Source organism: Anomalospiza imberbis, chromosome 2, assembly GCF_031753505.1.
Source record: "Anomalospiza imberbis isolate Cuckoo-Finch-1a 21T00152 chromosome 2, ASM3175350v1, whole genome shotgun sequence".
Classification (NCBI taxonomy): domain Eukaryota; kingdom Metazoa; phylum Chordata; class Aves; order Passeriformes; family Viduidae; genus Anomalospiza; species Anomalospiza imberbis.
The window spans coordinates 8,735,452-8,761,617 of NC_089682.1; the positions used below are offsets into that span (position 1 = coordinate 8,735,452).

Below are 26,166 nucleotides of genomic sequence, written 5' to 3' on the forward strand. Positions count from 1 at the left end.
GGAACACGGAAAGCTATCCCGTTTTGCCCAGGGCACTCCTTCCATCCTCCGCGTCTCGGCGCCCTGCGAACGCTTCCTGCCCGGAGCTCCGGGCTTGCTTACCGCGCTGCCATCAGCAGGGAAAGCTGGGCTGTTTATTGTCCCTCTCGGGGAGGGCCATCCCGTATTAGGGAGATTAAGGGCAGCCTGGGAGCGCATGACAGGATCATCTGCTGCGGGCGCGGTGACAGGGACACGGCACCCGTGTCCCAAATCCCGGCCCCGCAGCGCAGCGGCTCCGCACGGCCCGGCCACCCCCCGACAGCCCCATGCTACGAACAACACACCGATGGAGAATCGCTGCCAGTACGGCCCGTCCTCGGCCCTTTCCCAGCAAGACACAGTATTTCGGTCAAAATATTCCAGCGTTCCTTTGGCATCCCCTCCGTCCCCCCGGCACCCTGCAACATGCTCTCCTGTACCTTCTGAACAGCTTGTGAGCCGAGATCTTTTTAAAATGTTAAAGGGATTACACCGGAAAAGTCATGAATGATTCCAGTGAAGTGTGTCTGGGGCAGGGGGGAATCTTGATTTTCTGAGACCAGCAGCTGTTATTTGGGGCCCAAAGGAACAAGCAACCCTTCTGCACATTTTGGCAAAACAGAATCGTCACTTTTAGATACTACCATTCACCTCATGAAACTAAAGGAAATTTAATTTCATGCTGAATAAGGTAGCTAAACACAGACCATATTTTGAAGCACAGCGGCACCCACAGAAAAAACCTCAAATACAAACCCCCCCAAACTGAACTTATTTCTTGTCCAGAATATCACTTTACTACTGACTCAGGGCAGAAACATCAAGCTATTCTTAACCAGCCTGGTCATAGTCATTTTCTTCAACAGCAAAGCAGAATTTAAGTTTCTGGCTGCTCAGCAACTGCAGCTCACAGCATTTTTAGTATTTTGCAAGCAAAGCCACAGGACTCCCCTTGCACAGTGTCCTGACAAGAGGCCTGACAGTGCAAGAACTCTGGCAGTGCAAGAGCTGCCTGACATGCAAACCAAGAATGCTGTAGGCAGCCAATACAGTTTCCAGGTATCCACAGTGTGAATCCCCTCTACGCTTGTGGTTGTTTTATTTCTTTGATAACTGATGGTCCCCACCCTTCTTAGATCTACCTCTTCATCATCCCTCCCTCCACTGCCTCCACTTGCAGGGGAGACCCCAGCCTGCAGCTCTCGTGCATTCAGGGGATGCAGCAATGATTTTTAGCAACCATTCTCTCTCTCCTGCTCTTATTTCATGGGTGAGCAGCAGCTTTGAATGCCTGTCTTCCCTTCAGACACTTAATTGCTTGATGTATTGAGAAACTACCTCTTAAAATTATTATGCAGCCCTGTATCACTAGATCTCCATCTCCGAGCACCAAAACCTGTCATGTACAATCAAGCCAAAGGAATCTTTATTTGTGGCATCACAAGGAAAGAAATAAGAACCCTATAAACTAGGAAAACTACTCATATTGCAGTGAGTTCAGAATGGTTAATAGTTTTTGTCTCATCTTTTCTTCTTTAGAGCTAAACACGCTTTTTCCAGACCTGCCTGCTACCAATTTTACATCAGCACCTCAAGTGAGCAAATCACTGTGTTCTTTCTCAAAACCCCAGCTTTATCACAGATTCTGTACCTAACAGCAAGAAAAAAAGAAAATAGCCCTTAGTGTAATTTTGAAATCTGTGCAAATGCAGTTAATATTAACATAAGAAAACATCATTAAGTAAATCTTTATGTTTAGAAATCCTACTTGTTGTTATTCTCCTTTTCCAATCGCCCTCCCTACCTCACATCTAAGCTAGCAAAGCCAGCTAGAACGATCAGAATGATGGTGCACAACAGTTGGTGTTTGGTGCACAGAACAGCCCCTCCACTCCCAAAGCCCCCCCATTGCTGAGGGCTGTGGAAAGATCCTGGGCATGCCAGGTATCTGCTGAGCTCCAATCTCAAGGTCAAATTTTCTTTTAAGATCCACTTCCTGCAGGAAACAATGAGTTTGCTCTACCAAAGGTAACTCGAAATCCAATCATCTTCACTACACAGAGAAGTACAGGGGTGTCAAGTGAGAAAAAGGAATGGAGCCCCCTTAGAGAGAATCACAGTGACCGCTGAAATATTAATGAAGCTCTTTATTTTAGAGAGTCTAAAAAGGACTTTGAATAATGCATTGCAAGCAACGGTACATCAGCACTGGCTTTTTTATCCGAGAGGCAGCTGGCATTTTAAAAATAGACAACTTTCAACTTGATGGCGGTAACTCACCAGCAGAGGAAATTATCCAGAAATGCACCATCGTTTAAGAGAACAAAGCAGACAAACTAGCAGAGCACAAAGAAAGTTCATTAGTACAAATACTCTGAAGTAGTCTTTTTCTCTCAGAACAGACTTGCCCACCATAAGCTCAATTTCACTATTGTTGGGTGCCTCAACATACTCTGTCCCTTAATGTTACCAGAAAAGTCTCTTTAAGCTGCTGCACAACATGCATGTTCTGGCAAAGATCTAATGATTTGCACTTGCAAACAAAAGAGATGCTCTGTCCCACCCAGGCAGCTCATGAATTTCTGAAACTTACATTTAAAAACAGGATCATTAGTGATACTGGCTTTTTAATTCAATAGAGGAAAAGGAAGTGGGAGAAAATGGAATTCTGATAGGAATGGAAAGTAAGATCCTTGAACTTGTTCTCCTGCACATCTGACTGGACATGTGGAACCCCTTGCCTTTGGGATTGCACTGAAGGCCCAAGTCCCACTGCACAAACACCTTCAGCACATGGAACAGACACATGGGGTGCAGCCAGTGAAGTGCTTGGCTCGTTGGGGGGTTCAGTGTTCACACTCATTAACAACAACATGACTGATGACAAAGATGTTGCTGTAGCTGGCTTTGTGACAAGTCCCCCAGAAGGTGACGTAAGTTCTTCCAGCCAGAGATGTTTCCTAACTACCCTTGATATGCACTCCTTTTTCCTGCACAAAAAGCTTTAAAATACAGCCACACAGGTATATCCAAAGGTGTGGGGCTGGATTCAAGGCACAGGTAGTGACAGTGTAGTGGCACTTGTAATGACAATGTTCATGGCCAATGCCATTGGCACCGTTGATTTGTTGGTGAAAACTCTGTGAATCTTGATGCCACCAAGAAGGACAACATGACAAAGCTGTTTGGGAAAGGGACTGATAGGAGTTTTGCATCTAAACAAGTGGAAATTTCCCTCCCTGCCCTCTGTGCCACACTGCCTCCCCTCCCACCAGCCCCTCTGGTTCTGCTGCAGAGATGAATCCGCAGATAAAGGGGTTTTATGCCACGATGGCAAGTAGAAAAGAAGTACAGGGATGTCTTCTCCTACACATTTCCTGGAGTTCTTCTATCCCAACACAACCCCGAGACGCACTATCCTGCTCCCACACCATTTCCCCCTTTGCCTCCCCCCACCAAAGAGGGGGGTCAGTGGGGGCAGCAGCTCCTCACCCTGAGGCACAGGGAGCAGAGAGGGGCATGAATAAGCTCCACAGTGAAGCACCAAAGCCAGTGAAACAGAAGTGAAATGTCCCAGAAAGCAAAGAACAGGGCCATAATACAGAATGCTCTGCCAGCCTTATCTCCTCTTTTACCGTCCTGATTTATTCTGCCTAGCCACTTACTTATTGTACTGGCCAACAATTGACTGCTTGGTTGCCTCAGTTACCTGTTTCCCTTTGCCCTTCTCCATTAGCTTCTGCCTTCCTTCTCCATACATCCTCCTTCTCTCTTCTGTGAGCCCAGCCTTTCTGCTTTGGCATCTTTGCGCACATTTCACACAGCTAGAAACAGGCAGCCATCAGCACCAACACCCACACTCACTCCTGGCAGGTTAAGCTGCGTGAAGGAAGAAAAACCCAAAGGAAAGACAGGAGGAATTCCTGCCCCAAAGGCATTACATGCTATTATGGCCTTAGAGAAACTCTGAAAATGGCATTAGGGGTTGAGGGGCAGGGATCACCGATGTAGCCTTGCTCCCACCCTGCTCTGGGGGTAAGCAAGGGGCTGCTGCCCCAGCAGAGCCACCTGGCACCCCGAGGCCAGCAGCATTCACTGCCTGCTGCTGGAGGAAAACACAGGAGCACACGAGGCAGCCCTGGGCTCGACTTGTTTTCAAAAGGAGCTTTGCCTTGCCTGGGCACAGGGGGAGGCACTTGGACACCACTAACAGCACAGTGTGAGCTACACCACAGGCAGCCTGCCCACAGCAGCACCCCTGGGGAATACCTGGGTGGTGCTGCCAATAATCACACAGCCAGTGAGAGCTCCTCTCTGCACAGGAGACCGTGCTGTCCGGGGGGGTGAGTTGTGAATGAGGGGATAGGAGAGGCACCAGCAAGCACAGAGAAGTCAGGGGTGCAGCCCAATTTGCACTCCTGACATTTCTGTGTGTGCTGGTGCCTCAGCTGGTGCCATTCCCCCCATGCATCAGCACGCAGTGCACCAAGGTGTATGCTTCTGCACCTCACTTCACACTTTTATTTTCCATTTTTTCACCCCTCCTCACTCCTTCCCCTCCCTTTTTTAAATGCAATGCAGCCTTTTTTCCCTTTTTTTTTTTTTTTTTTTTTTTTTTTTCCCTGCACACTGGTGAGTGTAGGAAAAAAACCAACACACCTGAAGGGCACAGCAGGAGGGTGTGCAGGGTGTGCAGTGCTGCTCAGGGCACAGGTGCTGATGAGGGCAGGGCAGTCTGCCACACTGAGCACTCACAGTAAATAACTGCAGCCTCATTGGGAGAGCATTACAAATCCCAGATACAGCTGGCACAGGATGGATTTAGTGTGGTTGTGCTACTCAGCACTAGTGTAAACCCTCCATGCCACTGCAGTGCAGCTGCCCCCTCTCTTGTTTTAGCAGTTCCCAAGAGGCAGATCCCTCCCAAAACTCTGAACAAGGACAAAAGCACAGGGAAAACAGCCTGCAAGTGAGGGCTTGGATCCCCAGACTGTACCACAGCCTAAAAGTCCCAGCATCTGGACTTCTGACAACCTGGACAGAGCTTCAAATAGAGGAAGCCTTCAAAGGGAAAGGCAAGTTTTTCTGAACCAACCCAAAAATATGTGGCAAACCTTTAAACTGGGGGGAGGAGGTGGGGGGAATAACAAAAAGAGAGAGAGATGATTTAATCAGTTTTAAAAAAAAGGAAAAGGGGAAGTGCAAGAGCTCATGGTGTTTAGGATGAGGCATTCCCTGTGGAGCAGGTCATAAAATCAGAGGGAACCTACTGGTTAGCCAGAGAGAAGCATTAAAAATGGAATAACTGTTTCTGCTAGATGCATCAGAAGCAGCGTGAACTCTGAACTTTGGAATTACATCCAGGATGTTCAACATTATTCCTGATGTTAGTACTTAGGTTAGGTATATACACACAAATACCATTTTATCATTAAGTGTTTCAAGACAAACTATCCACCATTTGTCTTCTTCTCCTAAAGCTGGGAGCCTCAAAAGTGCAACCCAGGTGTGCTGTAGAAACACTGGCAGGTATGTCAGGAGCAAAGACATATAAAACCTCAGTAGTGTGATATTTCTGAGCAACTATATCCCTTCATAAAGAGACAAACAATGCTAGTTTTTCTTCGTTCAAGTACCTACATCATCAGATTAAGTTACCTAAATTCTTCCAACTTTTCTATTTGAATAATGTTTCACATATTGTTTGCTGTAACAGAAAGCATAGTTAAATCTTCTGTCTCTACAGGCCTCCTCACCTTCTCTGACCAATCTGAAATATGTAATGCAAAAATCCACATCCTCCTACAACAGGAACCGAGTACAAACACTTATATTTTACAGTCATTTTGTGGTTTTCTTTCCAGTTGCAAAGTCAGGTGAAAATCTGATGGTTCATTGTAACAGTGAGTCAGAAACCAGGGTGGCAATGGATAGTGTTATGACACGAATATTCTCCTTCCTAAGGAGGTAATGAACTGCCTTTTCCTCTAGCAGTGCCTGCCAAACCCATACAAAAGGAACCTGCCAATTTCTATCTGTCTCCAAGACTGATTTATCAGGTCAAAGTATTATGATAAAGATCATTTTGCCTGTTGACTTGTGATATACACACAGATCTTTGAAAAGGAGAGAAGGGTTCCACATTTAAACTCTGGTGTGAAGTCTTGGGAGGAATGTGGCAGTTAACTTTGGAATCGGTGTAAGTCCTACAGCCCTTACATAATTTCTTTGGTAACTTGTCATGTCCATCAGGAAGAAATTTTATATATAGCAGCCTGTGTATGAGCAGCAGCCAAACTAGTCTATGGAATAATAGGGGAAGCAACCTCCTCACCATCCAGCTCCTCATCTCCCCACTGGAACAAGGGGAGAAAGAGCAGCTTCATCCTGCTCTAGAGAGACCTGACCTGGACCAAAGCCATTCGTTAATGGCTTTCCACCCCCTCCTTTCTCATCAAGCCACTAACAAATTAATGAGCTATTTCTCAAGAGCAGAGCTTAAGGGAGGGAAGTGCAAGGGAGAGTTACCATTAAATACTTTGATATCTTCAGCAGCTTATGTACAAAAGCAGGTGCTCCCTCCTTTGCTGTTCTCCAGAAGGAATGCCCTGGGACTCCACTCCAGAGCTAACAGGGAACAGAAGAACCAGGGAATACCCAGCTGCCACCTCCATCAAGGGTAAATGCATTTGACCATTCAGCACAGCCATATATTCCATGTCTCCTGGAGAAAGTGGGGATAAAGTTATCTTTCCTTCCCTTGAATGACCAGCAATGTGTTTCTAGTCCTGCCTCCACACACAAGGTTGTTGGTGAAAAAGCCTTTAAGTGAATGCAGAATCTGGCTTTACCCTAAACCCAGGTAAGTTTGTGTACATGGGCCAGGGGGAGAAGAGGAATTGTCACCACCTTACTTGGTTTCCTCTTCTCTCCCAGGGTGTTTTAGAGGCATTCCTCATGTATTTTTTCCTGACACATAGCCAACATTTTCTGCTTATGTTCAAAAGACACACATCAAGACAGCAGGAATCATGGTCCACACAGTGATGTAGCACTAGGAAAGTGCAAAGTTCATAAGGCAAGTTGTGAGACAAATCCTTCCAGGCCAGGCTGACAAGAAGGGTCTTCCCCTTGCTCAGCTGCCCAAGGATAAGGGCATATCCTGACAGGATTGCCTTAGGTTATCTCCCACATCATTCTCAGGGCAGTTATAATGTGTTTTATCTACTACAGGTTATTACTCTGCTGGTGAAAATAGAAGTCAGAGGGTGGTGAGGCACTGGAAGAGTTTGCCCAGAGAAACTGTGACTGCCCCAGTCCTGGAAGAGTGTAAGGCCAGGCTGGGTGGAGTTTTGATCAGCCTGGTCTAGCAGGTGGCATCCCTGCCTTGGCAAGGAATTGGAAGCAGAGGATCTTTCAGGTTCCTTCCAACTCAAACCATTCTGTGGTTCTATGTTTGCATCATCCCAGGAATGACACAAGCTTTAGTTGCCTTGTACAAAGCAAGGACTGCTTAGCCTCTGTCCATGCAGGGGAAGGAAAAGGATTTAAATGTCAGAACCAAATTAAATGTTATCTCCTAAACTGAAAGCTTGTAAGGCAGCAACAACAACAAAAAGCAAAAAAAAACAAAACAAAAAAAAACCCAAAAAAACCACAACCCCCCCCAATGAAGTAATGAATTTCCCATGATTGTCTGACAGTGAATTTTGCAGAAAGAAGTTTCTCACATTTTTATTCATGTTGTCTCTTAGTGTCAAGATAGGACAGGTACCAATATATACTCTAAGAGCCCTCTGAAAGGCCTGGTGTGCCAAATCTGAATCACGTGGCCATGCCTAGGATCTCTTGGCCTTTTCCTGCTGCCAGCTGGACAAACATCCCATATAATACAGCACACAAAGCAAAGGTGGCTGTGGCTAAGCCTTGGCCACCTCAGCGGAGTAAGTTTGGCCTCCACAGACTGTGTTTAAGATCACAGCTTTCTTCATTCATGTTTTTTCTCTGCCCCCTTGGAGATGTGCCCACTGCTACCGATGAAAACCAGGTCGAAGCATAGGGGATGCTGCCAGCCCAGCATTAGGAACACACTTTCCCAGAACATGAGCTTTGCAAGGCAGCCACTTTCTGACACATCCCCCTCTCCTCTCTGGCCCTTTGCCTAGCATGGTACTCAAGTACTTTAGTGCCAGAGCAAGCTAGAGGGGGAAATACTGGTCAAACCACCTGTGATTAATTCTGGCTTTCTTCTTCTGGCAGTTTTGCATTGGTTACTCCATTTTCAGGCCATCCTATGGTAGAGCACACATGGAAGCAAGATTACATTGTGGACCTGGCTGCTCTCTCCTGTGTATTTTCTCTCACACAGTACATTTGATTACAGGATAAGCAAAAAGAAAAAAAAAAAAAAAAAGGAAAAAAAAAAACCAACCCAAAAAACCAGAAAACTAGCAAGCACAGTGATTTTATCCAAGAAGAATTTCAATATTATTGATCTAGCCCAACATGAACTTGATTTTCACATATGCCAAGACTTCAAATAGAGAATACCAAAAATCAGATCTCTGCAATTCCAGTGCCAGCTGTGCTTCCTCCTGGGAAGCATTCATGATGCAATCCAAAACACATATGTAGATAACACTGGCTCCTACCCCTGTGATCCTTCCTGTCCTTGCTAGCATGGGCCATCTGTTACTGCTTAGCAGGCAGCCCCACCAGACACTTGATTGGTACGACTTGCATGAAAAGTATGAAATAGACTGCCAGGAGAAATGGCATTAAGAAGTCTTTCCCAAGCAATCTACCATTTGAAAAGTGTAATTTAAACTGCACCACATAAGGTGATAAAAGAAAACAAAGCATGGACTAAGCCACAGAGCAATCTCTGTCCCTACATGATACCCACTCAGGGGGAAGGAGAAGTGGGAAACAGAACTCATGCTGTGGCTGACCTGAAAATTCTCTCTGCCTAAAAGCAGCATGGTCCAGGAATGCCAGAGAAATTAATTACCTTCTGCTGAGTCCCTGCTGAGCCCTTTGCCCTCTTGTTCACCGAGCCATAGGAGAGGGTAAGAACCAAACAGTGACTGCTTTAAGCCATTCTGCTCTGCTCTCAGCCTGACCAGCTGGGCAATAGCCATTACAAGGGATTTTAGATAGAACTGCACAGGGCCATCAGAAGAAAACCAGCCTGTCATTCACCCACTCAGATTCAAGATGCATGCTAGGATGAATGATCACGTCTTTCCATGAGCTGTCACTGCCTACACCCACCAAACACCAAAATACACCTTAATCCAGGCTAGTGAAAAGCCTTAATTTAACTCTGACACAAAACCAAGAGCAGCCAGCATTAATTTCTTCCAGAAAGGTCTCACTGGGGTGTGGGAGAAAGCACAAGCTACTGAATAGGCTCTCAGCATGAACAAACTCCCTTTACTTGAAGAAATCCCCAAATTAAAAGTTTCCTTCAAGCAGTAAGTTACCTGATATCCTGTGGTAAGCACAACAATATCCTTTTCCTTATAACATGTTCTAGCCTTAAATGACAGCTTGGGAAGCCCCACTGTCCTTCCCAGCACAGCCTCTGCCCCTGTAGGTGCTGGTGCTCTCTCCCTGTGCTGAAGCAGAGTCCTGAGAGCTGCATGCCCACACAGAATGTTCTTTTTAGCTGCCTGATTACAAATTATCAAACAGAACTGCTAATAACTCTTTGCAGCGGTCATAATATCCACTGCATGAGTAAACTAGAGAGAAACCCTTCTTGAGCTAAGAAGTCAGCCCAGTTCTTAGAAGCACTTGACAATCCCACTCACAAGATCTGGCAGAATCCACAAATTACAAAATTCTGCATACTGCTCTTTAACCAGAACTCCATGTTAGCAAAATCTTCCTCTGTGTCTCCATGTCCACAGCAGGGTAAAAGCAAACAAACCACCTTGTTCTGGAGGTCACCACTTAAACCTGATCCTGCTTGCCACACTTGGAACATACCATGGAGATAACAGATCGCTGGCACTCAGCACAAAGAGGATGAGGACATTCTTAAGCAGGTACACCAAGTCTCCTCTCCATGGGAAAGTGTGTCAACATGTTTGTGCCCCAGTCAAATGATCTTCCAAAGTTATATCCATCCATCTACAGAAATGTGCAGCTCGTTCCCTGAAGAAAAACTATCCCCCCTATGCCCTGCATGACAGGAATTTTTCTTCCCCCACAAAAGGGCTTGCCTGATCTGTGAAGTCAAGGAAAGCTGTGTGGATCATTCCCAGCTGTGGAAGCCCACTCACCTTGGGGCTTGCTCTTGTGCATCAGCAGCTCCACTTCCTCTCCCAAGATACTGGGCAGCCTGAAAGGTTTTTTCAGAGCATTGTCTATGCAGTTTCAGAATTAAGAAGCATCATGGTGTATCAATTCCATAGCTCAGATACAGCCAGCTGCTCCATCATAATCTGTCTTCACAAGCAGTATTCATTAGGCTTCTCAGAAGCATTCCCATACTCCACAAGCAACATCAGGTAACCCTAATTATTACTTCAGCTTTCTACTTCTGCAACTGAAGTAAGATGTCAAAGTGAATGCTACAACACAGTAATTATTACAGTAAGGGATTTAAAATAACTAACTCACAGCTGTGCCACATCCTAGACATATTGCCTGACTTCCACCAGTGGCTCTGTCCTATCAAATGGACATGCCAACTACTATTTTTCAAGTATTACCACTGGTAAATAAATCCAAAAGTTTAGTGCTGCTATAAGTAATTACACAACGCTTCTTAAGAATAGAGAAAATACAACATACAGCTATCAATGTTGTAAAAATCCCATCTTATCAACATACAGGGTGCAGCCAGGGTCCATTTTTTTTCTGTATTTAATCCAAATAACAATACTCAGCATTTATTCATCCACCAGCTGACTCAAGTGGTCTCACTCTACTCCATCTCATCAACACAGAGATAAGTCTTTTGCTTTTGTATTCTTTTAGTTTAGGCTTGGTTTTCATAGAAGCTGCAAAGTTTTAAACACCATTTTACCTTTTTAGGGTCCACCTAAACTTCAGTGGGACCACCAGACCAGAGGATCACACATCTTCTTGTAAAATGATGCTGTGCTGCAAAATCACAGGGTAACCAAAGCAAGTCTGGAGACCAGAGGCAGAATTTAACTTAACAGAGGAAGGGGAAGAAAGTTTATCCTATTGAGATATCCAGCACACAAATGAATTATAAACCCTGCCAAGCACATGTCTATGGGAATTCTGAGGAATCCAAGCCAGAGTAGCTGTCTGTTTCACCGAACATAAATATTAAGCACAGGTGAGTTTCAAAAACTGTTGCCTGACTGCATAAGACATTTTGGTCATGTTTGCTTCCCACTGAATTTAAGCAGAGCAAGATGATATTGTAAGACATTTTACACCTTTCATATGCACCAAGCTGAGTCCACCCACATGTGCCCATCAACCAGAGATGATGTAATTCTTCTTGAAATGTCTTTTTATTTCATATTACTTTGCTTACCAGTATTGCACTAACATATGATGTAGAGCAAATATGTTTCCAAAGGGAAAATTTTAGTGCTGCACAGACTTGGGCTTGGTTAACAACTGATAAGCTGGTTAATGGTACTAGAAGAAAAACTGGGTTATTATCTGCTCCTCACTGATGAGGTGGCTCTTATATCACTAATAACTTGATTGATTGCCTACGAGCTAAGATTTAGCATGAAATTCTTCTCTATATCTTTCAGATTTAGAGGTCTGCAATCCTAAATATTTTTCATATTCAATAGTGCTGGAAAAAAATAGGAATATTTTTGGTCTGACACCTGTTATGACACTGGAAATTAAGTGAAATTAAGAGAAGAAATCAACTAAGTGGTTGTGGTTCAGTTATATTCTTTATCATTTGAGGATTGCATTGCTCTAAGAAACAACCAAGCTCCTTGCTTTAATACTGGATATTCTTCATGGCACAGGGATTAATCCTGTCTGGTCCCCCAGCAATTTGAGGTCAGTGAGCAGGAGGGAAGGGAACACATTAAATCTGATACTTCTGTTAAAAAATAGCTATGGTGCAGCATGCTCAGGTTTCTGTGCAACAGGGACCAAGTTTGTTTTGTGTTAAAGTGTATTACATGTATATCATACCAGTTCACAGAAACTGAGGCAACTCTTCCATATCATTCTGATCAATTCCATGAGCTGAAAATTCTCTCTACCACAGACATACCTATTTTGAGTACAACCATCCTGTCACAAAGCAACTAGCTGTTGCTTACAAAACACAGAAGTCCTGGGAGTAGGAGGTTTTATTTTTGTTGTTGGTTTCAGTTGAAAATTACACAAGTGTTGGATGAAATACTGTTTATTACCAACTGGCTGGTCCAGCACATCTCCTGCAGTTTGTCATTTCCTTGGTGAGTATGGAGGGAGAGCCCACCCCACACCTGCCTGGCAGTGCTCTTGTGCTGGCCAGGAGGCTGCTGGCTGTCCCCTGGCTGTGGCAGGGACCACCTTGGATGAGACAAGGACCAGTGGCCCTGCCTTGCACATCTCTCTGGTGAGATTGCCAGTAAACACAACTGAGGGTGGGTGAAGTCAGTGCTGGGCAGGGCACAGAGGGCACTGAGCTGCCCTTTCCATGCTGGGAGGACGCCCAGTGAAAGCATCACTTTGAAGGTGGAGACCAATAGGGAAAGGTTTAAAAAGGAGTGTTTTGTTTTTTTTTTTTTTTTTTTTTCCATAAGGAACTATTTATCTACAAGGCCATGGGCAAAACCAGAAGTTGCCCCATCCTGCCAGTGAGAATTTTCCACAAGTGCTCTGAAAGCTGCACAGACATCCTGCACATAGCCAGTAACTGCAGCAAGGTCACACTGCCTCCTAGAAAGGCTGTTATGTGTCCCCAGTCCTACTTGCCATGACAGAAATAAACCTGTAAGGTCGTCTCTGTGCACTACATTTTTTTTCAAGTGGTGTGACCTTCTGTTGGAAAATCCTGATTCAATCCCTTTGCATCAGCTCCTGTTTTGTGAGAATGGGAAGCAAGGAATATATACCCAGGGTTAGCTTGTATGTTCCAGGAAATAATAGGGAAACATTCCTGCAAGTCAGCTCTCCAACATCTTGAGGTCCTGGTTCTTTTTTCAGGAGGTTTTAGATCATACTTGCATAGGAAAAAACCCAAACCCCCGAAGACTGCAGGTGATGCACAGATGGCCTATAGGTTACTCAGGGACTGAAGAGATCAATTTAAGCCTCTAGATTATTTGAACCCACACAATTTAACTCAGCACTTTTCCCGAAGCATACTGGAAAAAGAAACTCAGTTCCTGGTAATGCTCAAGCTGACCTCAACATTTATAAGCAACTGCACACTTGATCAGCTTTAACTGACTCAAAGACGCAGCTATACCAAAAAGGAGCTCTAGTATAGGATCAATGAAAACAGAGAAAATTTGAAAAAACATGCAATAATATCAGCTGCTGGTTTCCTCTAAGACATTATTTTGCAGGTAAATTGAATCATGCTCTACCTGCAATCAGTGCATGCCACAGAGCCATAAATGCTACATCGAGCACAGGGCAGCTGCACCAGTGAAAATGAACCCAGCCATAAGATGCAGCCATCAGGGAGAGCATCAAGGTACTGAGGGTAACCTATCTGTATTTGTTTCCCTTCTTTGTTTCCAAAGGGAAACAGACACGCACTTCATTATGTTCCCATTCCAAGCCTAATTAGAGCCAGTTAGATGTTAAGTACTATTGAAGTGAAACAGGAGGATTGAGTTTCTATCTGTTCTTCTGTTAATGCATACCTGGAAAGTATCTCCTCTTCTGTCTTAACTTATTATCCCAAGAATGAAAGGCACAACCTATGTGACACATTTCTGGTGTGTTGACTGTCTTTTGATTCAGGGGAGGCCACAGCAAGTTGTAATAAAAATGCTTTGGACAGGAGACTATTAGGGAAGACAACAAAAATCGTGGATTCTCCATGGCAGGAAATCTGCAGCAATCCTCCATCTCAAATAGCTTTTGGAATTGACTTGGATGTGTTTCCATAATCTGTTTACAATATCCTTCACCTTCTCTTTGGTGGAGGTCACAGCAGAGTATCTTGACAGTCCAAGCAAGCTGCACCTTTGTATTTTCTCCAAGCATGGACAAAAATCCTAATCCAGGTGTATCTCCTTGCAGGCTACATGGCCTGCAGCCCCCAGGTCCCCATCTCTGCCACAGACTTTCAGCTGTGGCTGGGCTCCAAGCCCCAGACACAACTTTGAAGCCTTGGTGCTGCCCAACTGGACTGATGCGACACATGCCATGACACAACCTGTGATGCCATAAACTGGCCTCAGTTTCAAGTCCAGATATAAAAAAAAAAAAAAAATAAAATTAAGTGCTACCTGGTATATTCAGGAAATTCTCATTTGAAAACTTCATTTTTTTAGACTTTCCCAAATCACTAAGTTTTTATCACTGAGAATACTACCTCCATCAAAAATGTCAGGTTTTGATATAGCTCCCATTTACTTTCAGAAACATACAAAATGAGCAATTTTTCATATTCTTTTGCCAAAAATTGCTAAAAGGAGTTCTCCAAACACTTCAAAGTTGCTTCCAGATGGAGGCCAGCCCATGAGAAACTCCGTCCAAATGACAAATGTTTTTAAAACTTATCAAATTACTAAATTAGCATGGCCTAGATGAATCTTCAGTTGCAGGAGATGTATTCAGGTCCTTACAGTAAGAGTTTCCTGTGTGCTGAGTTGCAGATGTGCTTTGCTGGTGGCATTCAGTGCAATTTGCTGTTCCTGTGTGCTGCATTCTCTGCATCAGTGCCTGTAATCCGGTCGGGAACAAGATCCTGAGGAACTTGTCAGCTTCCCTGGTAGCTTCAATCCTGTGGCAGCAGCAGGTCTGAGCTGATCATTTCTCTTCAGAGGCATTAAGGCACTGAGTGGTTATGTGGGTCAGACAGCAGGGGCTTCCTTCTCTTCCCCGTTTAAGGGAAATGTAAGTGCTCCTCTTCCTATGATATTTACAGGGTTTCACTCTCTTTTCTCCTCTCTGACTTCTCTTCAGAGCCTTACAAGCACGCCAACCTTTTCCTTAGGCCTGCTCCCAAGATCCAGAGGCTTCTGCAGATTAAGTCCATCACGTCATTATTCACCCCATCACATTCTCCTAGCAATTAAACTCTTAAAAAAGACCCTTTCTGAATATAACAATAACAAAAAAAAAATTCAGTTTGATCCATCCAAATCCACATTCAGCTCAAACCAAACCCAACCTTTTCTCAAAGCTCTCAGCAAGTATCTCCCAATAATAAATGATGGCAAGACAAAATTTCAACCTTCTGCTCAGCCCACACTGTTGGTGAGTGTGGTGAATGCTGCCTGGCTTTTGGGAGAGGGTCACTGCCAGCATCACACAGTGACCAGCCACCAACTGAACTCAGCACAGGAATTCAGAGAGATGGGAAAAGCAAGAAACAGAGAGGGAAGGGGGGCTGCTTTCTTCTTGTAAAGATTTTAGTACTGTCCCCAGAAACACAGAGATGAAAAAAAGCATATCTGGAAAACATCCTGCAAAACACTATGCGGAAATTACAGCAAAATTAGTATTAACAACATTAACTTCCACTCTTTCATTACAGTAGCTCCTATAAATCCTGTGTCCTCCTCCCAGAGCTCAAAGAACCAGCTCAGCTATGAAGTAATGATAATCCAGTAAGACACAAGTGTGCCATGCTTCAGAGTCCCTTTAGTGCAAGGGAAATTCAAATGCTTCCCTCTCCTAACCCAGAACTGTTACAGAGACAGAACTTTCAACCATCTGCCCACCACCAAGAGAGAGAGCTAGGATGGAAAGAAGCCTGCTCTGCCCATGTGAAGGATCTCTGCTCTGAGAGAGGATTAAAAGCTAATTAATAGAAATGAGCCTAAAGAAGTAACATCATGCAAATATAAATGGCCACACAATATCTGTCATCTGCTCCCCACAGTCACTTCTGGAGTCCTGCATTTTATTCTAAAGATTCAGTTGCTGAGGTTTGCAAGACACTGAGAACAACAGAGCTGAAAAGTGTAAATTTGGTGTCTGCAGAAGGGACTCATCAGTACAGCAAAGCCACCATCTCTCTAACAAGCATCACTGGGCTTAAACAGCATGTGAAAGATTTCTGCAAGCTCACATGCACAAAGAGCCTTTCTAGATATTCATCTACTAACTCACTGGCACGTAAATTTGTAGGACAGTTGCAACAACAGAAGAAATTATGATAAAAATCCAGAGATGGAGACAACTAACGGTACCAGGTAACCTAATTTCCCTCCCTGACAGCACAGGGAATTGATAAATAGTCACAGAATCAGAGATAAAATCAGATTATTGGATCCATTTTAAATTCCCTTGGTTTACCTACGATAATTGCCTCTGTTTCCTTGACAAGCAAGGCTGGAATGAACCAGCATCCAAGGACTCTACTGCTGTTTTCATGGAAAAGTGCTAACAAGGCCTCCCCAGCACCTTTCCCTAGAATTTATATTTTCCATGTTTAGACCACACAACAGGTTGGTCAGAGCACAAGGGAACACTAAAACAGCCAAATGTTTACTACACATACAGTGGCACTCCCCCACAGCCTCATGCCCTTCCCTGGGAAAAACAAGGGCTCCTGCTGCTGCTTGGTTATGAATGCATCCTGTGCCTTCCCAAACAGAACTGAAACAACTTCCAAGTCACCCATTATCCCCCTTCACCAGTCCAAACTCACCCATTAATGTGAAAATGTCACCATCCTCAAACTACAGAACTGTCCTGATGCAAACTCCAAGGTCAAGGAGTTGCACTTGCTGAGATGCAAGCACAGCTCCATAAGCAGAAAAGAGGGAGCATTTAGCCAACAGCAAAGTTAATTATTCCATTAAATGAGGTGTAAAATGCTAATTTGTACCAAACCCACACAATTTTCAGAATGTGAAAAATCCCAATCAAAACCCCACTAAACTAAGCCAAGCTGGGTACACGTCCCAAGAAGGAACTTCAAAGCTGACTCTGAAGTTATGGTTTCAAACACCATCTAGCCTTTTTTTTTTTTTTTTTTTTTTGTTGTTGTTGTTTCTAAAAATCCAGTTATTTATTTAGCCAACAGAATTCACCTTGGGCTATGCTCACTAGAGAACACCATTATCTTTAATCTTTCGTGTATACCATTATGACAACAGAACAGGAAACAACTGACTTAAGGAGGCAACTGCATGAGGTTTGTGCCTGAACAATGGAGCACTTCAAATCTCACATGATGGGGGGATACTGTGCATTTCTGAGACCTTTTTTTGGAGGGATTTCAGGTAACTACATATGAGTAATAACACTTCTTTCTAAAAGTTGACTTCTTTCAATGTTGACTTTGCAATCAAATGGAATCACCAAGAGATTGAGCAATCTAAGCCACATGGGAAAGCTAAAAATTTCCCATAATATTTCCTCAAAAACCATCTGCTAACATATATTTTAAAAGAACTAAAAGAAAAGAAAATAAATACAGGCATGGTAAGAGGTATTAAAAAGACCAGAAACGTGCAGGAACCAATGCAGAAGTACTGGAAAGAAGATTTGGGGAGAAAAACAGTTATTTCAGCAACCCAGATGGACACTTACAGGAGAGATGACTAATGCCACTCGTAACTCAAAGGGACACGCAAATTTAATCCCACATTATAATGCAGAGCTCAGATGGCTGCATTTGAGGATGGGTCAGGAGTTGAGCCATAAATCTGTGTTCCTGAGCAGGCTGCCACACTTGCTCTTTGTCTCAGTCATTTCCTGGAAAAAACTCTGTGAGCCCTGGAATGGCAGGGAAATGCCCGCTCCACCCTCCTGCCACAGCAGGAGCTGCCTGTCCCAACAGCAGAGCCACTCCCAGCACCCACAAGTGATCCTCTTTTGGGGGAATTCTGGGATGATGAAAATGGGAGGGGCACTTCAAAGCACTCACCAGGACTTCCCACACCTCCCATGTCAGAGGGGCACTGAGCCCATCACCCTTCATGGGGTCATCTCCAGACCCCTTCACCTCCACCCGTGACACCACATTGCCAGAGGAACTGGCTAAAAGAAGAGGAACTGTATGAAAACTCTGATTTTGTCACACAGCCAAAGACATGCCAAGTTCTAAGAGCCTAATGTAGTCCCCAAAAACTTTGGAAGATGCTCTTCAGATCAGTGACCCACCTTGGAACATTATCCAAATGGAAACTCTACCTACATGCTTTTATTGCATTAACTGACAGCAAGAAAACCCAATTCCAGCAGGACAGCACACACAAAGCACTCGTTTGAGTGCCAAGTGTCTCACAGGACCTAGGATCAGAAAGTAATCACTTTGCTACGGTGCCTGTTTGGGGTAACAACAAGCTTTGCATGGAAGACAAAACCCATTTTTCTCAGCCATATAACTTTAAGGACAAGTGCATGCCCCCTTAAAGCTCCCTCCCAAAACACATTGAAGCAGGCAGTTAATTTGGTAACAAAATATATTTAGAAGGCTATGGTGAAATATTAATTATATACATGTTTTAAGACCAAAGGTTACTTAAGTACTAGACAAATACAAGGTACTGACGGGTGCTTCAAGGTTTCCCTCTCCTATAAAAAATTCACTTAGAATTCTAATCCAAAATTCATCTTCTCTTAAAAACAAGACAGGCTCTAACTCGGATTTCTATGCAAGCAATTTATGATACCCAAAAGGAAAAAATAAAAATAGCTAACAGCCAAGCAGAGTTTTTATCACCTTTTTTTTAATCTGCTAGTTCCAAACCAGATGCATTCAGTATAGAATTCTGATTAGGAAAAAAATGGCTGTTGAATTTTTATTACTACATCCCTTAAGGACCCAAAGCGGTAACCTTAGGCATTTAATGTGTTCTATGAATAACAATATATATGAGCACACAAAAAGCTTGTTATCTCTGTTTATGGAATTTTTTTACCATGTTGATACATTTACAGAGAGAAGTTGGGAAGTATGGTGAGGGGGAGGAGAGGAAGCTATCAAAATAACAAGTTACACTAAACAAAACCTATTTGGAAAGGAACAAGCTATGCAGTATGAAATTTGAATGAACTGCGTCTCCCCATTATGGTCCTACAGCTCCCATGAAATCTGTGCAGCCTCATTTAATGCTTATACTAAAAGCCTTCACCTATACACATCTGTCCCACAGACACAAATGCAATTCATATTTAAGCCTGACAAAAAATCACTTGTTGGGGGAATATGCTGCGTACACAGACTTTCTTATTTTATAAACAATGTGAAACACACAGAAGTCCTTCATGATGGTTCAGAACAGCTCACTGGATGCAAAGAAGCATCTTCTCCCCACTCCCTCACATCTGTAACCTGATCAACAGGCAAAGGGCTGCCACCACACATCACCCTGTCACAGGACGAGTTTCTGCCCTGTGTTGTATCACAGCTCCATTCCCACAGCTAGAAAAAAACCCATGCAAACTGCAGCTAAGCAACACAGAGCTTTCTCCTTCAGAAATCAGCTTGCAACCTCTCCAAAAAATGTGGGAAAGCCGTCAGAACAAAAATTTACAAACCAGCCATTTGTGGTGCTGGCATGGTTTCCTTCTGGTATTTAGCTCAGTCCAAGAAGAAAAAAATAAATAGTTCCTCCAATAGAATCCTTCCCATATTTTCAGCTCTGAGAATTCACAAGGACTCAAGTTGAGTTACACTGACTCTGGACCCAGCAGATTCTAAGAGTACAAAAATCAGAAAATAATGGGGGGGGGGGGGCGGTTTTGAGGGAAGTCCATGTATCCCTCACCTCTTGACTGAAAAAAAGAAAATGAACATACAGCCAGAGTACACCATGTTTTTGCTCTCCTCATGACATCCTGCTCCAATTTAGTCTAAATGGATTCAGAGCCCAGAAAGAGGACAAAAATGTGGGTTTTTGTTCTTCCTTTTAGCACAGAACTGATAAAGACTTGGAATCTGCTGTCAAATGCTCTGGACCTTTACTGAATCCTCTGCTGTCTTCTCCCACTGAGACCTGCCTATGTCCCTAGGCTGGAGCCTTGAGAAACCAAATGCAACAGCAAGCACCATTCTTCATTCTCCTTTGATCATGGCTGCAGGATTTGTCTCCAACCATCGATTTCCTCCTCCTCTTCCAGACTCAAGGAAGAGGACAAGCAGACACTGTGGCAGCCGTCGAATGTCAAGTGAATGGAAGAGTGGGCCATGCCCTTGGAGAAGATCAGGAGACAGGGGAGCCTGACCCACAGTTCAGAGGAAAAGAATTCACAGCAGAGCATCCCACCAGCACAGCCACGTTGCTGGAGCCCAAACCCGAGCTCAGCTGTGTTATTTACCCCACGAGGTCCAGCTGTCAACCTGGCCTGGCTTCCTGACAGCCCACGGCACAAATGCCCCCAGCCAGCTGCTTGGCTCAGTGTACAATTCTCTCTTTTTAAATGGGATTAGCGTTGCTGAAATGTGCTAGCTCAACGGGCATGCTCATCTAAGTCCTCTGTTTATTCGGGCTACAGCAGATAAAATGATCACTTAAAAAAGAAAAAGACAATTTTAAAAGATGCCATGAATTCGCCTGAGCTCCTGCAGTTGCTCACTCATCACAGAATAAAGAGGGGTTTCTTACAGATCTGCTGGGAAGTGAGGACTGGAAAGGATAAATCTTGAAACTGTGGTAAGTCTATAAACTTAGCCACCTACCTCCTTGAGACTAATGTGAAGAATCTACTTGCCAACAAAAAACCGAACAGATTATTCTGGCTTCCTATCCATTTCAGTCATCAGACACCTCTGCTGCCACCAAAATTACTAAAAAAGAATGGGGGGAGATATGTTAAATATCGGGGGGGGGGGGGGTACAAGGGAGCCAATAACACCGAGGTACTGCCGTAAGTATGGATAAGGAAAATGTCTTTTGGTTATGTTAAAAAAAAAAAAATAGAAAGCCTATGAAGTCCAAGTTGAAACAGCTGAAGTCCTATGTTCACTGTAAGGATGTCAAACGTTATTGCCATGAATAAGCAATTCTTTGTTTAGAATGCCTTTTTAAGCAGAAAGATGAAGATTTGAGCCAGTGTGTTTCACAGACACTTTCCACAGCACAGAGCTACCAAACCGACAGAGCGCAACCAGCTCCCCCGGCTAGAAGCGACAAATGCGCCTCAGAGCGCCGTACCGATGATGTGCGGAGCAGGTCTCTAACTGCACACAGCGGGGCCATTATCGTGTGTTGTCACCGTGTGCCATTAAATGGTCTTTAACCTGCCGATCGCCGCCGCGATACGCGGCTCCTGCCGGGGATCTGCTGACTAACAGGCCGGAGCGCTGCGAAAACCTCCAGCCCCTGGGGTCGCCTGAGAAACACGGCCGGGCTGCCCGTCAGGCAATCGCGGCAACTCAATTAATGCATCTGGGTCAGGAAAATGGTTTGCGGGAGCCTGAGCCCGGTTACGAAACGCGGGTACCGCGGCCGGGGCGAGGGCAGCCCCCGCTGCGCGCAGGTACCGGGGGGCTGGGGCGGCATCCCCCGCGCCCCGCGGAGGGACGCGATGCGGCGGGCAGCGGGGACGCGGTCCGGCGGCGGGGACGCGGTCCGGCGGCGAGGACACGGTCCGGCCGGCCAGAGGAGCGGTGGGGAGGGGGCTGGCTATGGAGGCTTTCTGGGAGACCCCTGCAACTTTCCCCCGCGGGGGCTCACGGGGACGTGCTCGCCGCGAGAGGAGGCAAAACCCATCATTTTTTATACCCAGAAATGTGTGTGTATATATGTGCGAGCTCATATATATGTGTGTGTGTGTGTGTGTGTGTGTGCACGCAGATCTGTATTCCGGCGGACATGCCCCGTCCCCGCTCGCCCAGCGGTGCCACCCCGGCGGAGCCGCGCTGCGGAGCCCCCGGCGCCCCCCGCCCCGGGCAGGTGGGGGCCGGGGGGTGCCGGGCTGTGCCCAGCGGTCCCTGTGTGCCCGCGCCGCACTCACCCAGAACACGAAGGAGTAGATGATGAGGAGGGTTTTCAGACACGTTATCACGGGTTTGGTCTCCATTCTCCTCGATGCCATAATACTGAGATCCCGGCTGCAGGCTGGGCGCGGGAGGAGGCGGAGGAGGAGGGAGGGAAGGGGGAGGGAGAAGGGAGCGGGGGGGCGGAGGGAGGTGAGCTCAGCGCCCGGCTGCCGCGGCCGGGCTCACCGCGCCTCCTGCTGCCGCTGCTGCCGCCGGGGACCCCCGCCCGGGCCGCCCAGGGCAGGGCGCAGGGGGCTCGAACATCATCTGCCGGGGGGCGGCCGCAGGGGTGACATTTACTGGAAGATCTCGGGGAGGGGGGGAGGCGCGAGGTTTTGAACGATGAGGTGAAAGACACCCCCCGGCCACCCCTTTTCTCGGGAAGATGCTCGGAGGCGTTGCTTGGGCTGCTCAGGGGCTTGGGAATGGAGGCGCTGCATGGTCGGAGCTGCAGAGGGAATTGCTCATACGGGAGAAAACATCTTTCAGTGTCACGATTAAAATGTGTGTTCCTGCGCAAGCTGCAAAGGTGTGGAGACCACAGCAAGGGCAAGTAGCGCAGGTTTGACGGTGCTCTGGTTACAGCAGGAGCTCTGCATCGGAGCCATTGGAGGGACCGGGGCTCCTCCAGCTCTGCCTGTGCCGTGCCTCTTTTGCAGCTCCAGTGCAGGTGACTGTGTGGAGACTGGGAGCTGTGACCCATGCACGGTGCCTTACAAGAGCAGGTCGTGAAGCTGGGGTGCTGCTGGAGCCTGGCCCCTGGCCTTGGCTTCATGTCAGCCTCGAATCTGAACTCTATGCTAAAACTACTCAGTACATCGAACCCCAGCTAAACCGATCAGAAACCTCACACTTCTATGTCTTTGAGACCCTCAGCTTCAGCTGGAGCAGAGCTGGCTCAGCTCTGCCTGGAGTGACAACACACCTCGGAGAGGGCACACAGCTCCGGAGAGAGCCTGCCTCTCCTCCTTGTCACCGCAGCCACCAGCCCACTGGGGAATCCAGCAAGGGATGGACAGCAGGGAAATACATAACCGAGCTAGTCTGGAGATGGAAAGAGAGCTGATCCTGCAGAGCCCTGGCAGCTCTGTGGGTCTCACCAGCCTCCTCTGGGAGGGAATAAAAAAAGGTTTGTGGGCTGGCTGCCTCCAGGAAAAGCATGGCCAGAATGAGGGCACACATGTGCCTTGGCAGCCCGGCTGCTCCACCAAGACCGTGGGCAGGCACAGAGGGGATGCCTTCAGGGTTTTTTCTGTAGTTCACATTTTGGAGGAGGTTATGTGTGCAGGGGAGTGGATGCTGGAGCACTGCATGTCCCTCCTCAGTGGTGTGCCTGCACACAAAGCAGGGATCTGAACTATAACTGCATTAAAATCAAAACAAGGTCGACATTAAACTGCGAATCTCCTCAAGCTACAAAAGTAATGTAGTTTTGCAGCTGAGACATTTCAAAGTGATGAAACAGCCTTTACCATTCAAGAGACAGTGTTTGAAAAACAGAGTGAGAAAAAAATGGTTCCTGAGCAAGTGCTTTTGTAATATGCAGAAGTTTTGCCATGAAGACTGATGCAGAATTTTGCTGGGTTTAACTTATGACTTTTAGAGCTGTTAGCCTACTGTTTCCCAAAACAATGAAGGCATCTAAAAGATGCTTGGAGAGGGAGTATTCTGCAGGAGATTCTGGGGTTTTTTTTAAGCAATCACCACTTTTATGGAAAATTCAGATGACAGGTGCATAAATCTTTATTGGCTTGGCCATTAAAATGTAAATAAGTGCACTAACTGCAAAAAATTGTATTGACACTAACAGCAGTTATAAATATTCACTGTACAAAAATTACATTAAGATTTTTGACAGAAAATAGCTCCAAGCTGGAGAATTCTCTTCCTTCTTTCGCACATGGGCTGTAGAAAGATAAATGCTGCTGTCACAGCCCAGGGGACAGCAGCCATTTATTTCAGTAGCTATGGTTATACTTCCCCTCCCCTTCAGGTGTTTTGAAGAAAGCATGAAACAAACTATAATATCAATCAGAATGGATATTTTGGTAGATGCTGATTTTGACAAAGACTCACATTTTCTGCCAATAGCATGTGATTTTAGGTCACTCTGTCCTGTAGTGCCTAATTTGAGATACATCCCCTGATTCTTCTCAGAAGGATGTGTTGGGGATCTAAACTGAATGAGTGCCCACAAAGCCTCCCTTGACAGTGCTGTTAAAACTCATAAGATTTTGCACCAGGGAACCAGAGAGAAAACAGAGATGCAAGAAGAGAAGTCCACATCAGGAAATACAGCTCCTTTCTTCACAAATGTCAGGCCCTGGAGCGGATGATGTCCTGAGAACTGAGAAACAGAGGCTCCGTGATAACTCCACCTGAACCTAGAGTCTTCTCACCAGGCTGTCTTTGGAGGAACTCTGAGTTGCTTTTTGGCACACAGTCAAGGAGGATATACTTTATTGGATATAGATGCAAATTTTGGATTAAAAAAGAGAACGTCTGAACAGAGCTGAACAAAAATCTGCCTGATTACAGCAAATACCATTAAAATATGACAAGAGCACCGAGCCATCTAACATTTTAGGCTTAAATGGAATTACTGAACAATTGCTAGTCTTTATGTGTGGCTTGGAAACGCATCTACCTTTTAAAAATATTTTTATCATAGTTTTGCAGATTTGGGAGGGCAGATTCTCAAGTATTACTTGAACAAAATCAAAGTGAGCCTCTCTAAAGAAAATACATTTTCAGTTCTGTAATCCACATTTGCAAAATTGGGAACATAATTGCTCTTCACATCTCTCCACAGAGAGAACATTCTTGTAGTTATTCAAAACAGGACATTTTTGCCTAACTGTGTCATTTGAAAAATATTTCTTTAAAACACTGGCAGTTTGCAGGGGTTTCTTCTACAATCTGTAAGCTTATATTTCTTCATAACGCACAGGGAATATCCTGCCTTAATAAGTCTGTTTGCAAAGCATCAGTCTAGAAGGAGCTCCTTCATCCCTTGGCAGAGCATTGAAAGTGAAAATGAGGACTTCCATCCTTATCTGAAGCTGACCTTGGCTATTTGACAGGTAAATAGCAACTTTCTGGGGGAAGTGGTGGAAAAATGTAAAGGTCTTACACCCTTCTGCAGTTATAGCAGGTGAGAAATGTGGTGCTTTGTTTTCTTCATGCCCATTCTGGCCTTTCACAGGTTTGCTGTGGTGCTGTTGAATATAAAAGCAGCAACATCTGCTATCCTTTAGTGGGCATTTAGACTTATAATCCACACTCACTTCATCCTCCCTGGAGAGCAGAGGCTTGAGGGGCTTTTTGTCCTTTTCCCACTCCCCCTGTCTCCTCAGCTAGCAGAGCCCACAGCCTGCATCACTCCATTGCAGAGTAACCACAAGCTTTGTGGCAAAATGCAGGAAGCAGGAGGAAAAGTGTCTGATAATTTTGCTGCGCTCACGGGTCACAGGTGAGTTCAGGCCCACTGACACCTCTGCATCATGCAAAATTCAGCTCTAAAAAAGCAAAAAAGCTCTCGCACAGCAGCCAGTTTGTCACATGGCTGATGTCTTCACGCTTTTGGCAGATGCATCAGTGGGACCAAGCTGCCAGGCCCAGGCCCCAAAATGTGTCTTTTAGAGATGCCTCAGGCTTTATAGGTCCCCAAGGAAGAGACATGGGGTTTCAAGACCAGTGCCAGAGAATGATTTGCCAGAAAAGAGCCTCTAAGGAGATGAATCTAGTGTTGACAAAGTCAACCAAGGTATTTCCATTTACCACAACTTGGAAAGAAAGGCCCAGTCTCCTGCAGCACAGGCATAAGGGAGCACGTACAGACATCAGCTTCAGCGGTTGGGCAACAGGTACAAGTTAGGATGAAATTCATATTCAGCCAGATTCAACATAAAGGGTTCATGGGATAGCTCTGCAGTATTGAGATCGTGGTGCTGACCCTGATGGGCAGCAGTACCTGTTTGCAGAGGAAGTAGTAATGTTAGGAAACTTTCTTCAACCTTTTAAGGTCTTTAGGACGCTTTGTAGGAAGTACCTCATGCTTAATGAATTATACTCAG

General features: G+C 45.3%; 1 protein-coding gene across 1 annotated transcript in view; it reads right to left on the reverse strand.

Annotated features, from left to right (window-relative positions):
- TSPAN7 (tetraspanin 7) overlaps window positions 1-22,214 on the reverse strand; it is an 85,173-nt gene extending 62,959 nt beyond the window's left edge. The window contains exon 1 of the mRNA XM_068179758.1: window positions 22,066-22,214. Within this exon, the coding sequence (XP_068035859.1) occupies window positions 22,066-22,146 (81 nt within the window). The 5' untranslated portion in view covers window positions 22,147-22,214. The remainder of the gene's footprint in view (window positions 1-22,065) is intronic.
- Window positions 22,215-26,166: the final 3,952 nt, after the last annotated feature.